At 43.1% G+C, this 17563-nt stretch overlaps 1 protein-coding gene across 2 annotated transcripts in view; it reads right to left on the minus strand.

The window, feature by feature from the left end:
• Positions 1–17563, minus strand: part of LOC147701895 (uncharacterized) — a 278593-nt gene that overhangs the window by 110356 nt on the left and 150674 nt on the right. The window contains exon 7 of one of the 2 annotated variants that reach the window (XM_086930524.1): positions 12247–12354. The exons of the other annotated variant lie outside the window; for it this stretch is intronic. Within the exon in view, the coding sequence (XP_086786650.1) occupies positions 12247–12354 (108 nt within the window). The remainder of the gene's footprint in view (positions 1–12246; positions 12355–17563) is intronic. 2 annotated transcript variants of the gene reach the window in all.

A 17563-nucleotide genomic window follows, 5' to 3' on the forward strand; every position in this document is an offset into this window, starting at 1 on the left:
ACTCAGTAAAACAACCTTCGTTACGGATGGATGTATGAAAAGGTGGGTGGATGAAGGATGTATGTATGGATGAATAAATGTTTGCATGGATGAATGATGCATGGATGGATGTGTGAAAAGGTGGGGGATGAATGATGGGTGGATGGATGGATGCAAGGGTTGGTGGATGAAGGATGGATGTATGGATGAAAGAGTGTATGGATGGATGGATGGATAAAAGGTTGCATGGATGAATGATGAATGGATGTTTGAAAAGGTGGGTGGATGGATGGATGGAAGGGTGGATGGGTAAAGGATGGATGTATGAATGGAAGGATGAAAGGGTGGATGGATGAAGGTTGGATGTATGGATGGATAAAAGGTTGCATGGATGAATGATGCATGGATGGATGTGTGAAAGGGTGGGGGGAGGAATGATGGGTGGATGGATGGATGAAAGGGTAGGTGGATGAAGGATGTATGTATGAATGAAAGGGTGGATGGATGAAGGATGGATGTATGGATGGAAGGATGAAAGGGAGGATGGATGTATGGATGGATAAAAGGTTGCATGGATAAATAATCGATGGATGTGTGAAAAGGTGGGTGGATGAATGATGGGTGGATGGATGGAAGGGTGGATGGGTCAAGGATGGATGTATGGATGGAAGGATGAAAGGGTGGATGGATGAAGGATGGATGTATGGATGGAAGGATGAAAGGGTGGATGGATGTAGGATGGATGGATGTGTGAAAGTGTGGGTGGATGAATAATGGATGTATGGATGTGATGAGGTCTAACAGGCACATTTATGGTTGTCAATAGTTTTTGATGATGAGGAGTACCAGTTTCTAGAAACTTTTGTTGGAAGGGGGTCCTTACGCCTAAAAAGGTTTTACAAGGGGGTCTCGGCATCAAAAAGTTTGAAGACCTCTGTTTTACTGTAATATGTGAGTTGCACATATTCAAATATCAATAGAGTGACAAATTGGTTTAAGTGGAAACTTTGGAACATAGGACTGAATCTGTGGGACAAAGGAAGTGTGCGAACTAGGAACTACCTGGCCACAATGAAAGCATAAGACCTCACAGAAGAAATGGTGACTAATAACAGTGTTTCTAAAACTTTGCTTAGGACACTGATTTCAACAGTTCAAATGACATTATACAAGGGACCCCAAGATCAATGCCCATCTGGTCATAGGTCTGTCTGTTACATGGAGAAAAAACATGCAACATGCTAATTGTTCGGCATTACAAGGATATCATTAAAGGAGCAGAAAAAGATTCCAGGGCTGTATGTGCACAAACCAATAACTGCCATATATTCTACACAATTCCACTTGGAAATTGTTCAATGAGCATGTAAGGGTTGGGAGCGTGGCTTGACACCTATGGAAGAGGACAGGGACTGAAGTGCTCTCGGCTTCAACCCACCATCCGCACATATCCTGGTTCTCAATCTCCTTTTTGGGCCCTTACAATAACAGATTGCGGGTCCCTACACATTGGAGATTTGCGGACAAATAGAAAAACCTTCCCTTATGCCCGTTTCTGAGCTGACTACGGGGTTGCCTCTCAGAATGGCAGTCCGCCTAGGCAGCTCGCTAGGCTGGTCAGGTGAGCGCGCCTCTTGTGCTTGCAAGACTATGAAAGTACAACGGAGGAGAGGGAGTGCAGACGCCTACACCTTTTCCTGGCAAATAAGCACTTTTGACTATTGTGCACAGTGCTTGAAATGGAAGAATTGAAATGCAGGTACTCTGGTATAGAGTACCTGTTTGTTTCTGAGAAGTGTAGGTACTCTCCAATTAAAAATATTTCATTTTCTCTTGAGAAGTGCTGGTATTTTCCCTCTCGAAATAAAAAAGTGCCATTTCTCCGTACCGGACAGTACTGGCCCATTTAAAGCACTGATTGTGCACGCTGGTAGACTGGAGGCTTTGGTGGGGCTTCCGATCTCAAAAAGGTGGAGGCCTTTGCCTTATCGCAGTTCAGGTCACTTGTCACCTGTGACAGGTTGTGTGGCCTAAAAACTTTGGGATTGGGATTATTTGCTATGGCCTGCTTGCTGATAAAGGGAATACATCTGGGGCCAAGGTCGATTTCGCTATGAGCATAGTGCTGTGGGGGACGTGTTCCTGCCAGGCCTGCTGAATACAAACTGCTACATTAGCTGAGCTGCCTGGATACAAATTACCTCATGTAAGAGTTGCTTGTGCTTCTACTGTGTTATATTTGCTGAAGCGGCTCTCAGGGCAAGACTAGAGGCCCGGTGAGACACTTTTGTCTATTGGGCCCATTGCCCTTGTTGTCACAAAATGGCGGCTGGACTTTACCACTGAGGCAGTTTGGGTCACCTGTGACTGGCCTGGCCAAAGTACTTTGGGATTAATTTCTGTGACCAGGTGCAACCTCCTGATAGTGCAAATATAGCTCAGGCCAAAATCTCTGCAGCGACCTTTTCGCTGTGAGAGTGGCTGTAAACGACGCGTTTCAGCCGTGCCAAACAAATACAATTTGCTACATGCACTGAGCAGTTATCAAGATGCAATTTGCCGTATGTGAGAGCTGCTTGCTCTCCTGCTGTGTTTTTTAATTGGTAAAGCGGCTCTCAGCGCAACACATCATAACTGACTTTGGCGGCAGCTACATAATTTGGCTTGTGCGCTTCTTACAACGCAACACCTGGTAGCTGACTGCAGGGGCTCTAATCTAATGTGTGCTTGACTAGTGAAAGGTGCTCTCATGTTTGGTTGTGATTTGTAGCATAATCAGCACTCAGTGTGGCGCTTCATGACAGGTTTAGCGGGAGGTGCTTTTTAGGTCTCGCCTAGGCAGTGCTTGCGCTGTCTCTACGTTACGTTCTGTATTCAGGATATGGGCATAAAGCTCTGCCCGCTTTCCGCCCTTCTTTTTAATTGCCTCCTGTCCTTGTACTTTGTAAAAGGCGGCTTTTCATTGGTCAATAGACTTAATAGTCTCTCCTTAGTACCACCTTGTCTCTTCTAGTAACCTTCCATGACGACACCCACTGTTACATGCGTTGCTTTTCCCTAGATTTTAATTACAGACACAGAGCACTATGTTCTTAAAAGGGCTGCAGGCAGGACACACGCCTAGTCTGGAGCAAGGATAGCAGTGGTTCCTTTACTCACTGGTACACATCTCACATTTATATGTGACCTTCTATACATTTCCCCTTCATCTGCTCCACACAGAGTACAACCTAATCAGGAATTAACATTCCTAATAATATTAATAATTATTATTGGGACCTCTTTTGGCCACATATGGTACTGCACCATGACTAGGTAAAAAACATTGGCATATATAATGTCAATAACTTCAACGCCAACAAATGCAAGACCAATTTGTATTTCCCAATGCAAAATATCTCGCATTTGTTAAAGTTAGTACTGTTGGCGTTGTATTACTTTTGCCTTTTTATACCATTGGCAATAGTGCTATGCAAATATAACTCCACTGCAAATAAAAAAAACAAAAGTTATTTTCAACAACAACAGCTCTAACTTTAGCAAATGTGAGACCTATTGCATTGCAAATGCTTGTTTAGTGAGGCATCTCTCAGTGCGGCCCCTTATTAAAGTCTGCGTGGCCTGGAGCAGCAACTGTAAGCTAGTGGTCATTCCAGCTGTATTTGTATACCCGAGGCTAGAGTCATCTGTGACAATTCATCAAACTGTAAAAATATCTACAACACACCGAAACTTTGGCTTGCCCGAAATGATAAATCCTAGTGCAATGACTCATAACAAGGTCAGGGGTCTGGTAATGCTTGTGCTGTGCTATGGCCCCTCATAACCGTTTACGAGGCCTGGAGCATCTGGATCTACATTTGTAAGCTGGTGGTCGTTCCTGCTGTATTTGTACTCTGAGGTTAGGGTCATCTGTGGCAAATCATTGGACTGCTTTTCTGCATTATTGGATATTCCTGGTGCAGCTGCATGGAGCAGATATTTTGAACTGTGTGGTCCTGCCCTGTAAAATAAGAGCCTGTTATTCACCGCCTGTAGTGATATGGGCCTACTATTATATATAAACTGAGTACCCATGTATGGTGGAGCACGGTTCCTGGTCTGAGGTAACTGGAAACCTTTAAGAAGTGTGGTTTTCGTGTGCTGGGTGGCACACAGTTTCATTCCTCATTATTGCCTTTGATTTATTGAGACCCTAGGTGTGCTTGGTGACTGTTCTAAATGATTTCTTCAAAGAACTGAGTGATCGTCACCATGGGTAAAGTTGGCAGGAAAAGGGAGCCTCTGGAGTGTGGCTCCTCTCAGATGTTGGGCACCAAAGTTGTGAACAAACTACAATGGAGAAGGAGAGCCTGAGTGGTGAGTGCTTTGGCCCTAACCTGGACACAGTCCTGTAGGCTATCGCTGTCTTTAGGGAAGTGCTTGAAATAAAATTTGACTCCCTGGTGGCAGATGTGAGTCAATTGCGTGATGGTCAGAGGCAGCTGGCCTGCCTATCTACCATGGAGAAAAAGTTGAAGACTCTGGACACCAGAGCTGAAGATGCAGAAAATAGGGTGTGATGTAATAATATAAAAATGATTGGGCTCCTGGAGCATACTGATGGCACAGCTTCGAACATGATTGATTTTCGGGAAAAACGGACTAGAGAAAAAGTCTTCCTATTACACCTTAGAACATGTTCTCCGTGTCCCCTCGCAGCTGCTGCTGCCTGGTTTCACAAGTGAGGCACAGAAGCAAGGGGGCTCTTTTGTGAATGGTAAGAAATATCTCAATCTACTGGGCATCTCATATACTTTGTTATTCCCAGCAAGACTGAGGGTGACCTTGGGAGACAAGGTACAATTTCTTATATCACTGCAATCCCTGAAAGAATGGATAGATTGACTTCCTAAACAGAAAGGAGATCTTGCCCTAAAAAAGGGCAGTAAGGACATCGACAGCCTCCGAGGGAAGCAAAGGTCGCATGGAGAACTGCTCCGTTGCAGGTGTGCAGCAAGCACCGGCGAGTGATGGAGGCGGTGGCTGCCTTGAGAAAAGGGGGATCTACTCTGAGGTTTGCCAATGAAGAAGGAGATCTGAATAATTCAAACTCTTAACAAACATCAGTCCCCTCTTTGGAATTTACTGAATTCTTGCAAAAATGACTCCAGGGACATTGGAAGAGACAATCTAAGAGATCTGCTATCTGCCGCACATGAATATGGGTTCTGTTTAGCAAAAAATAATGTAGTTCAGCTTAATTTGTCTAGACCCAATTTTAAGGGGATTTTAATGTATGCTTCCTGTAGATATGGTGTTTTGTGGTGCTGGGAAGAATTTCAGCAGCCCCCCCACCCCCGAATTGTTCATGTACATGTAATGCATGATGTAAGTTTGATGGTTTCCAACTAGTTTGGATGGGGAGTCATTTGCATCTGGTCCCGGGGACGGGGAGTTGAGTTAGCTGTAAATGTTTATGGGTTTTGAAAAAGGTTATCCCTGCCTCCTGCTCTTGGGTACTATTGATAGAAAGAAGGCCCCTGTGTTGAGAGGTGGAATAATCTCCTTCACATTGCGGCCCTTGTGAGGTATAACAATCACCTGGATCTTCCGGGGTCTTGGCTAAGATATACAAAGTTTACTCCTATCTTCAGAGGCAAGGAGCACATATAGCTAGCTCTATTGCAAGAAACCCATCTTACTAAGTCTGAGTGATTGGCTCCATATAAAAGATGACAGGGTCAGGTGTGTGCTAGATCTTACTCAGCCTTTGCCAGATGAGTTTTGTTATGGATAAGAGCTGGGTTCCCCTTCCAGAAAACTTCTGACATTATAGATCAGGAATATATAGATACGTGGTTCTTACAGGGAGGCTGGCCGGTTTGATTTAATAATAGTTGGAATCTATGTTCCCAATGCTGACCAGAGGGGTATTTTGTAAAGCTTTCTAGGGTTTTGGCTCCATGCCCGACTCAGACCATATTATTGGGTGGTGACTTTAACTGTGTTGCTGATCCACCCTTGACTGCTCTCATTCAACTTTAGCTGCTTCGTCCTATGGCCGAGTCTACTTGTTCTATTCTGGTATGCACAAATTTCATTTTCGACTTCACACCTTTTTTTGAAAAAAGCCTCTGCAGGGAATGATACATGGTGTAGAATATTTGTGCCCTTCAATTTTAGATCATAGCCCAGTGTTGCTCTCTCTGAAATGGTAGACTGGGCGGGTTCGCATCCTGATTGGCAACTATGGGTTGAGGCATTGGACAATCTGGTCTTCCAAAAAAACACTGATGAGGACATAGGGGACCATTGTGCAGATAATGCTGGGTTTGCTTCCTTTCTTTTGATTGAGCGGGGTGCATTTAAAACCGTGATCAGAGGTTGCTGTATGGTGGAAGTGGTTGGGTGCGATGTACACTAGTAGGAGAGGTTGAAGCCCAGGAAATAGTACTGCGGGACCTGAAACAGCGGAAGCCGGGGAATCGCGCTCTTAAGCACCCATTGCTTGAGGCAAAGGAATTACTGGCAGGGGATATTCTATTGAGGAGATAAGAGCTGCAATTATAAATATGGCACACTGTAAGGATCCAGGAGCTGATGGCCAACTTTTCGAGTTTTTTCCCACTTCCGGGAACACTTTTGCTACGAAATTAGTAGATCTCTATTCTACAGCTTGTAAACTAAGCCATCTTCCCGTATTCACAGGTGAAGCTTTGGTAATCCTATTTTTGAAGTTAGGGCGGCCTCCCACAGATGTCAAACCTTATCGGCCTTTGTCCATGCTTGAGGATTACAAAATACTTGGTATAATTCTGGTGTCTCTTGCCCCACTTACCTAATTTAATTCCCATGGATCAAACAGAATCCTGGGCGCAAAACTGGGCAGAATATCCGTAGACTTCTTTCACTTATGAATGAAACTTTTGCAGAGAAAGGGAGAGCAGCTGCTATGGCAAGATATAAAAAGAAGGCCTTCGCTATTTTGGGACTTCCTATATCAAGTAATGACTTGTATGGGGTTGGTACCTGGGTATATACGCTGGGGCAGACTCCTTCATACGGGTCCGACAGTGCGGGTTTGCACTGGTAGAATTATCTCTGCTTCATAAGAGGTGAGACAAGGTACTAGGCAGGGGTGTCCTTACTCCCCCTTATTGTTTGCGATTGAAATTGAGCCATTAGCCAGGAGTGCTCATGAAGGGGGATTTTACCGTGGGTTAAAGGTTTGTGGGCAATCTTATTATGCTGTATTATATGCTGATGATATGCTAATATTTCTCAGAGATGTTGATATTGACCTGCCTGGTGCAATAGGTTTGCTGGAAAGCTTTGGCACAGTGTCTAGCCTAGACATTAACTGGCAGAAATCCCTTCTGTTTCTGCTTAGTGTTGACACTGGCCCACCAACTCGGTCTTACCTTACATGTCTGATATATTGAGGAGAAAACATATATCATAACCACCAAGATCTATTGGATGGTAATGTTGGGGGAGAAACTGGATAGCTTACAAATAACTTTTGGTTGAAACTGCCTTTATCTGTGGCCGGTAGAATAGTGATGGCCATCATGGGGGTGCTTCCTCGACTACTTTATTTTTTCTCTACCGTGCCAACATTGGTGCTTGGCTGGGTATTACGTGAACTGGAATCACTTCTTTTGGAATTGATTTGAGGGACTGGTAGTCGCTGAATCACTAGTTAAATTGCAGCATACTGTAGCGGAGGGTGGGCTGACTGCACCGGACTTTGAAACATTCTACTTGGCGGTGCAACGCAGTGGTTCAACATGTGGGTTTATTGTAGGTTGCATCCTCATGAAGGTGTTATTGGTGCACCTCATGATTTGAGGGACTTATAGCAAGTCCTCTTGTTTCCACGGAGGCGGGTGCATGCAGTCTCCCATGAGCTTAAGGTGATACAGCAGTGTCGGAAGAGTTGCTTGCAGAAACTCACGTCCGTAAACCCTACGTGCTAGATCTGCCACTTAGGTGGGGGGCCCGTTATGGGGCTTTGGGAGAGACAGCAGGGTGGACTGCTTATGGGTTAAACCAAATTCGCGATTTATATCAGGATGGAGAATTAAGCTTATTTGCCGACTTGGTTGAAAACTTTGGTATTCCTGGTGGGCAATTCTTGTTGCACCGGGGAATAGTAGTCAATAGACTTGAAACCAGAAACGCATGAAGTCTGTCAACTGCTCTGTACAATCACAGGTCGTGTAAAAGCGGTCACGTCTTGCCATACGTGCGAACATTCTAACTTCCCTCACAGATCTGAAACTTGAATGGGAGAAGGATCTGAGGATGCAGATCTCTGATACTGATTGGGAAAAGATTCTAGCAAACATATCCGCTGTTTGCCGAAATGCCAGATTCAAATTAATTAATTTTTATTTTCTTCATCGAGCTTATCTTATCCTGGTAGGATCAATAAGATCTATGTTGCTGCCACAGCAGCAGGTCCAAGATGCCGAGAATACAGAGCAGAATTGTTCCATATGGTATGGTCCTGTCCATTTTTAACTGGCTATTGGGAGGCAGTGATGGACTGTGTCAATGATGTCACGCAACAGGATATTCCTTGTGCACCTTAGGCTTGTCTCCTTGGGGGTAACTCAGACCCTTAAAAAAATCGAAGAACCACTAATAGAATTATTGATCTGGCATTGATTGTTACAAAAAAGAATTGACAATACATTGGAAATCTGCTGGGGGACATCTAATCCTTAGATGAAGAAATGAGCTAGTTAGAGAGGAATGAGCTAGTTAAATGGGCAGGACTTGAGTGTACTCTTTTTGTTTTGTGAATTAAAAAAAGGGCTAGTAAAATTGGATAGGCCTAGAGCATGGGAACAATCAGATGATAACCTTTGAGCTCCGGACTTTGGTTCAGATGGATCTGACAGCTCTCAGAATTTGCAGGAAGATTCTGAGTGAGAAAGTAATTTACTTCAATGAAGTAGCTTTGGGTGTGAAAGGAGCTAATAATCTGACAGTTTAGTAGGGTGTAACTTTGGGCAGGGATGGGGTGCAGTGGTTTGTTAATTGTTTGCTGCTGAGACGAAATGACATGCTTTAATTTGCATGTATATGGGTTGGACAAGTTTGAAAGATGTACACATTTTTCAGTTGACTTGCAATGTATTACAATGCATAGATCACTGTTTAATTCTGATGGCCAGTATTACCAATGTACATAAGCCATTCTTTGTTTCTGTACAACTAAGTACTGGCATTAATGTTCTGTGTTTTGTGTTACAAGAAAATAATAACATTTAAAATAAAGAAGAATGCAAGAGGTTCTGTCCTCTTGGAAAACAACATATGTTGGAACCTAGGTTCTTTGCATCATGCCTTCAGCAGCCATATTAATACAGAAATTGGTAAGTAAGGCAAGGGTTAATTTAACAAGAAGGAAGCCATTGAACTGTGCAAATATATGGATTGATAGAGGATCCTTTAATTGTCAATGGACAAGAGGTTTTGGAGGGTAGCCATCCGTTTGGTGGCGAAGGAGGTTGGTGATGCAAGGTTCGAGTCACAAGTAAGCTAGAATAAATAGAGCTGTGTTTGATTATTTAAGGGCCCTTTGATTCAGAAGAGCTGGAGGACGACACTGAATACCTTCCTCACCAAGTTAAATAACAAATTAACTGTTCTTCCCTTAGTGGGGTCCTTTTCCCATGTGAGAAGTAGTCTCACCTTGAGTACCAGCGATTTGTGAACAAATCTCGACCTCACCAAACTTAGACCTCACTTGGTCACAAGTGTCATTTACGAAAGGACCTTTTAAGCCGGCAAGCGAAGGGTGCAATCAATCCTGCCTACTTACTGCAATTCCTATGACCCTTCAAATGTGCTGGTATAATGAGTTTAAGGGCAAGCATCCTCTACAGCTATTTCGTTATGAGCAACACTTAACTAAGCAATCAAGTGGCATTATTTTACTAAATCCTTGAATGCTAGCGAGGAAAAAAGATCCCAGAAAAGGACACATTTTTTCATATAGGATCTGCCCATGGCACCAATGGGAGCAACCACTGAGTAGCTAATTCACCCAGAGAGGGAGCAGCTCTCCATCTCTACATGCAACAAGCTAGAGTCACTCTGAGGAGAGTCAAACGCTTACCTGACACAGAAGAGCACTGACAGAATAGGGCTCCAGCATGCTGGTGAGAAGTTAGACAGAGCCTCAATGTAAAGGTATGGTCAATCCCCGAGAGACTCCAAATCCTGGGCTACAAACACCAGTTCTTTAAACTTGGACACCGGAACAGGTCTCACAAATCATTGGACATCTGGGACAAAGGATACTTGCATTCTCTACAAGACTCTCTATTTCCCTCTATGAGGTAAATAACAACTGTGGTGTTGGCACAAGTGCCTGACTTCTAAAGAGGAAGGGAAGGACCCTGGAGAGGAAATCTCTCTTCCTCACTACACAGTCTTGGCTAACTACTAGCTATTATACTGAACTCATGACTTCATCTCCAAATTAAAATTAAATGTTTTCTTTTGGATAGACTCACTTTGCATAGTAAGGCAACAAATGGTATATAAAGTACCTCGTCACAACAGTATCATATTTGGAGCACATGAATACCAGATGCCACGCCATAAAGACAGAACGCACAATATTTGAACAGGGCGGGTGCTGAAAACTGCTTGGGGTGCATGACACATGGCTTACCCTCAAAATAGTGTGGAATTGACTATCAGAGTTGAAACAAGAAAGTGCAAACAGAAAACAGCTAGGAACTGGAGAAAAGAAAGAGTAGAGTCAGTGCGATATAGAAATGCTGACCACGAGAGGAGCAGGTTTTAATCCACACTAGTGGGTGGACAAAAAGGGAAGATAAAAAAGCGAAAACATTTCTCTTCTCATAATTGAAATACAAAAAACGTCTGCCTATTTAGCGACTGGTGCCTCAAGGTCCAAGAGGCAATTTACTTGATGGTGCCTGTAGTAATCAATTAAAAAGTACACCACACATATTAACTGTAAAGAAAAATAAAGATAACCGTATTTGTCTGTAACAAGCAACAAAAACGTATTGTGCATGACTGAATTTTCTAAATGTACAAGGGTTATTGTTTGACTAAATCAATATACATGCTCATAGACCTTGCACAGCATTCAAACATCTGAATAGGCTTAGCCAGTATTGAACAATATGATGAAATCTATTGAAATAATAAAATCTTCTTTTGTATCTGTCAGAATACCTAAAACCATGCTCTATGATGTTCGGAGGGCTTATAAACTCTGCAAATACATATTGATATATTTGATCTAGACTTAAATGGGAAGAACTGAAAACTCGGGTTGAATTATATTCGAGATGTTATCTGTTTATGGTGATGTTGTTCAAGTACAAAAAGCCTGGATACTTTTACTGATTGAGTGCTTCTATTGAGCAATACCTCTCACCCAACCTATTTTGGTTTAAGGAATGGAGTAATGAGAGAGGCATTTTCTGTACTATTAGGTTTGCTGCTCCGAGCAAGAAAACTAAAAATGTGTTTAAGACAATTGCCAAACTTGGTCATGATAGTTAGAAAACATATCATTTTACAGACACTTTTAGACAGCAGCCCCTCATTCAGGATATGTATTTATTTTGGACGACACACTACACACAATCAATGAAACATATTTAGCAGAATTCAGTTCACAAACAGCAAATCAGTAATTTATTTATTTTCAACACATTTGGCCAGTTGTTGAAACATCCAAGTGATGCTATTAGGTCCAGGGGTAATTTGTTTAACTAAGTTCTAATATGTCTTATTATTAATTACTTAATTGTTGTCCCTGCTCTCAAAAGATCAACACGAGACAAAGGACAAAACACACACATCAATCTTTGAGGATGCCCCTAACTAAACCCTAAGGAGATAGAATGTATTTCAGAAGGAGATTCAAGTTAAACATTTGTGCAAAAGTACTGGGGATGTACAGCAACTATCTGAAGAAGGGATTTCTAAAGAATTCTATGCCCTGACATTCCACAAGCAGTGTCTAAATACAGTAAACACAAACATTTAACTATAAATATTAATTAAGTTAAGATTAAATTCTAGGCAAAGGATGTCATGTGTACACCTAAATTATTGCACTACTCTATGCATCCTTACACACCACATAACTCAAGCAGTAACTGGCAACTTCCCTCCAACTTCTCTACAAATTTTAGAACCGAAGCAGGGTCCGGCACTAGAACTGCATACGCTATTCCATTTCCAGCTGTTCACAAGTTCGTATGTCAAATTTGCACTCACCCGGAGACTTTTCAAGAAACCCTTTTCCCAGGTCCAGTCGTTGCTTTGTAGATGAGGAATCCTGTGGTTTATTTTTGATTGAAAACACAGAAGTGGAAACTGGAATACCTAGTTGAAGGAAATGGAAAATATGTGCATAATAAAATAAAAAAATGAAATAATTATGGACCTGATGTAGAGTTTGTCAAACAGGTTACTCTGTCACAAATGTCAGAGATATCCTGTTTGCCTTAATAAAAGTACATTATATGCTGTGGCACTAATAAATAATAAGGCGGGTGGGTGGCATATCCGCCACGTTTGTGATGGAGTACTAGTTGGCCAAACTCTAAAGCAGGCCCTATGTTCCTTCGATTCAGTTACTTGGGCCCTCATTACCAGTGGCCCAGAAAATGGCCCATATTACCCCTATCTTCGGAGTTACTGATAACTACAGGGGTGGAGGAAATCCATGCTATTATAAGTGGGACCCTGAGGGTCCAGTTAGACATTATAAATTACCAGTGGAATTGGTAATTTTGTGTCCCAGTAAACGCTCATTTTCTCAAGCAGATTTTAGCTGCTTTCAGGAGACCAAACTTCAAGATGAAAATAAACTGTCCTGCAGAAACAATCGTGATATCATAATTTCGATGGGGATGGTAACTGCTAGTAATGTAATGATGGCCCTAAACCACACTGCCGAGCTTCACCATTTTCGTTTGTTTAACCTGCAATCTCCTCACATAAGATAAGCAAAACTTTAACGTTTTAAGTGTAAACAGGCCCCAGGGTAGCCGAACCCACAAACAGAAACTAAAAACACTCACTTCCACAGCAAATCATGTTTTTAATAAAACTTCACTTTCTCAAAGTATTACACTTTTTTTTAACGTTTTTTGCAGCAGATGAATCAGAAGTAACGTCCAATATTTAACTGTTTTAAAAAAAAATCCTTTATAAAAACTGTATTTCTTCATGAAAAGGGCACTAAAATAAACATGCCCCAGAAAGAATCCACAACAGTCAACATGTACATTATTGAATTCAGCCATCTTGGGGTTCTGGTGACAAACCACAAGCCTGAATGATTTGTAAACATAACCAGAATTCCTTAATGCCATTATGACGCCAAAATAAGAAGCTACCCTTTATGTATACTCTACTAATAGCTGCAGTAGTGGCTCGCTTATTAGGACGTATCCCCCCCGCCCCCGCTGGTCCACTATCAATCCGAATGCCTGAAGCTGTGTGGTGAATGTCTGAGTGGCAGTAGAGAAATATACACAATTTGTGCATGCCTTGGCCAGCGAGGTCAACAGGTAGTTTGTACATTTATATCCCTGACAGGCAGTGCTCTGTTTCTGCTTAGGTGAGCCTTCGAGCAGGACTCATAAATCCGCAACAAAGCCCTACACATCAGCGTTCTGATCAAAGGCAAGGCCCTATGCCATATTTTGTCATCAACGGCCAATGGCCCAATCAGGGCCAGCACTGCTGTTAATAACACTCTACCAGGGCACAAGTCCTGAGATAAGAAGTGGGGGGCTCAACCAAGTTAGGCAGCAATGAAGTGACATGAAGGCACATGACATCACAGTGATATCCACATGAAACTTAGCAACACATTAATTCGCAGGGAGTGACGTCAGCACACACAGGTCTATCGTGAGATACATTTGAACGCATTACGAGATTTAACAAAATTAGTTTTTGGGTCAGGTGGCATCTAAAACATTTCGCAACAAAGGCAAGAAATCTGGGCAGGAATTTACCCATTAATGGATTTTTTTTACAAACTTTGCCACAAGGAAACTGACGATACGGTGAAAAGTGGAATGTATGTCTGTTTTGTGTAATTGGTTGCAAAGTCTGCATTTTAAAATATCTCTTGGGTTTAAGGCACCTGCTGCATAGACCTTTGTGTGCCCAGTAAATCTCAGAGAATAATAATAATAATAAGGGTAAAATAACTCCGGAGGTTAAAGCACTTGCTAGAGAGATCTGTGTTTTGTCTGGTCCCAGTTTTGAATCGAAGTAGCATAGCGTGTTAATGTGTTTCCTGAAAAGCACAATATGTAACATGCAGATGAAAGATTTGCAATTTATGTAGATAGGTAAATGGGTTACTGCTTTTAACAGACATATTATTGTTACTTACAGTTTATAAATTGTAATCCTTCAATCTAGCCTAGTGAGCTACGAAGGACATGTGACTCCTACACCTGGTAACCCTCACAGTCTCATGCAGGACCACTAGAATTATGTGATTCTGCTAATGCATTTTTCACATAATTTTGGATTTGCTGTATTTGCCACATAATCCATCACCTGCTGCATAATTTGCAGATTCTAACCCCCAAAAAGTGTTTTTATTTAAACGGATCAAAAGTTACTGAAAATGTGGCGACACGTGTTGCTGCGCAGCGGAAGGCACTTCACATAAGTTGACTGGTCAGCTTTCAGTTGCATATTGCTGTATTTGGGTGTTGGGGTAGTACTTATAAGGTGAAACCTTTGTCCAGACAGTGTTGATATGTGCAAGCACTAGAAAGTAATGAACTGATACCATTTCAAAACGTGCCGTATTATGCCACATAATTAGCATTTTCTGGCCACATAATTTAGTAAACCCTGCCACATAATTTATTCCTTCATTGCAACTCATAATTCCAGTGGCCCTGTTTGTATGTAATACATCCTGTTCACACTCATATGATTTATTGTCAATGTAAAATGTGTACTTGTGATGTAAAGCGCTTTGACACCCTGCATTAGAATGAGTAGCACTATAAAGGAAATAAAATGAAAGCACAAGTTACTTACTTGTGTAACGATATATCTGTAAGAGACATCAGTTAGTGATAGATTCCTTACCTTAGAATATCTCCAGGAGTCAGACTGGATCCGGAACGTTTTTCGTCAGCAGTACCACTGCGCGTCAGAAGGTGGTGTCGTGCGGCTCCGTGTCCGTCGCGGGCGTCGTAGGCGCTGAGATGACGTCACAGAGACTACTTAGGCGCCACCGATGCGCTGACGTCAGTTCTGTACACTACTTTCCACGCCAGAAACGCAGAGCTATGCAAGAAACTGACCACTGGTGCCATGAAATTCGGGCCCTGAAAGGGATGACCTTAACCCTAGAAATCAGTTGGCAGAACGAGGAGAATCGGTGGGGCGGTAAGGAATCTATCACTAACTAATGTCTCTCACAGAGATATCGTTACACAAGTAAGTAACTTGTGCATCTGAAAGAGACACGTTAGTGATAGATTCCTTACCTTAGAATAGATACCCGAGCAATACCAACACCAGTGGTGGGCCTGCGAACAACGATCACAACAGAAAGTCATGGAGAACAGATTGGCCAAAGAAGCCGCCTCTCTGGACCTGATTGTCAAGGCAATAATGCTTGGTAAATGTGTGCAGTGAGGCCCACATAGCTGCCTGACAGATATCCTGCAAGGGGACGTCGCGTCCCAAGGCAGTAGTGGCTGCCGTTGTCCTGGTAGAATGGGTACGTAGCCCCACAGCAGGCTCCTTCTCAGACAAACGAGTAACTGGCTTTGATGCACACAACGACCCACTGAGAGATGGTCCGTTTGTGCACAGCCCGACCTTTCTTAGCGCCCACGTAGCCAACAAAAAGTTGGTCATCCACCAGGAACTGTTGTGTGCGCTTCAGATAGAATAAGATTTGCATATAGCCAGGTTCTGAGCTGGGATGGGGCAGTGAGATAAATAACGGTGATGGATCAAGCCCTGATCTTTGGACTGGGTAAGAGTGGTCTGCTCAATTCAGACACTCTGTTCATCACCACCCCCTTTTGTAAATCAGATAGAATAAGAGCACACGTTTTGGATCCAGACGGTGGAGCCTCTCTTCCTCTTTTGAAGGATGCGGAGGCGGAAAGAAGGTGGGCAAAGTGATGGTCTGCCCGATGTGGAAGGACGTGACAACCTTCGGCAAGAAAAGGAGGTTTAGAAGAAAGAGCCTGGAGCTCACTCACTCTCCTGGAGAGATGATAGCTACCAGGAATGCCGTCTTTAGAGTGAGAAGACCTAAGGGACAGTTATGGAGTGGCTCAAAGGGAGCACACATCAGAAAGGTCAAGACAAGATTTAAGTCCCATCGAGGCATGATGAAATGCACTGGAGGAAACGTGAGCGTAATGCCTTTCAGGAAGGGCTTAAAAACCGGGGACTTAAAAAGAGAAGGCTGATCTGGAAGCCACAGAAAGGCAGAAATGGTAGAGAGATAACCTTTGATAGTGCCCAGAGCAGAGCCCTGCTGGGCCAAAGAGAGAAGGAACAGAAGAACTTCGGAAAGAGGGTCCAAAAGGGGATCCACAGCCTTTTCTTTGCACCATGCCACAAATTTGTTCCACCCGCAAGCGTATACCGTCTCAGTAGAGGGACGCCTGACTGCCAGAATAATATCACTGACTTTGGAAGGAAGGTCGAAAGCTGTCAAAAGTCGCCGCTCAATCTCCACGCATGGAGGTGGGGGCTGGACAGGTTCGGGTGGAGGACCGTTCCCTGCTGCTGCGACAGAAGATTCTCCCGAAGAGGCAGTCGGATGCTTGGCACAAGCAGACAGGCTTATCCCCAAGGCAATGTGTAAAGCATTTGCACCAACACCCACAATAACACTATGAAACACCATAAATGGACACCACACAGGTAGTTACAAAAAATAGATTATTTATCTAAAAGTTAGGCAAGACCAAATAACGTAAATGCCAACATACACAATAAACTTTGGTTGCAAAACGGTTCTCTTGTAGTGTTCTCTTGGGTTACAGTTCTGTTATTATCAAGGATCTTTGGTAAAGATAAAGTCCCAACCAAAGGGACTCAATTAAGATAGTTCAGGCAATACGGGCGTCCAGGTACCACAGCTGGTATATGGAAATGCTGCTTGAGATATCAGAACGGGATCAGACTGTTACTTAAACCCAGCTGCTCCTCACGTTCCAAGTTATCTTAATCTGCTGCCAATATCAGCCATGCAACCAGCGCAACACAGAGCCCGATCGCCATGCTGAGTAGCTCGGGATACCAGTATCTTCGTGCCCAATCCAGAGCCACAAGAATGACTTGGGCCCGGTCGCGCCGAATCTTCTTCAGCAGTCTGGGCAGAAGTGGTATAGGCAGAAAGGCGTACAACAGACCACAGCTCCACTTGTGACGAAAAGATCTAACCAAGGCTCTCCCCACAGCAGAAAGATACCTTGTGCCACGTCTGAGTTCAGACGCCATTCATGATCCTTCATGCACCGGCGGGTGAGTTTGTCCGCCCTGGCGTTCAAAGAACATGCCAGGTGTTGAACCACCA

The sequence above is a fragment of the Lissotriton vulgaris genome, chromosome 7 (genome assembly GCF_964263255.1).
Source record: "Lissotriton vulgaris chromosome 7, aLisVul1.2, whole genome shotgun sequence".
Taxonomy (NCBI): domain Eukaryota; kingdom Metazoa; phylum Chordata; class Amphibia; order Caudata; family Salamandridae; genus Lissotriton; species Lissotriton vulgaris.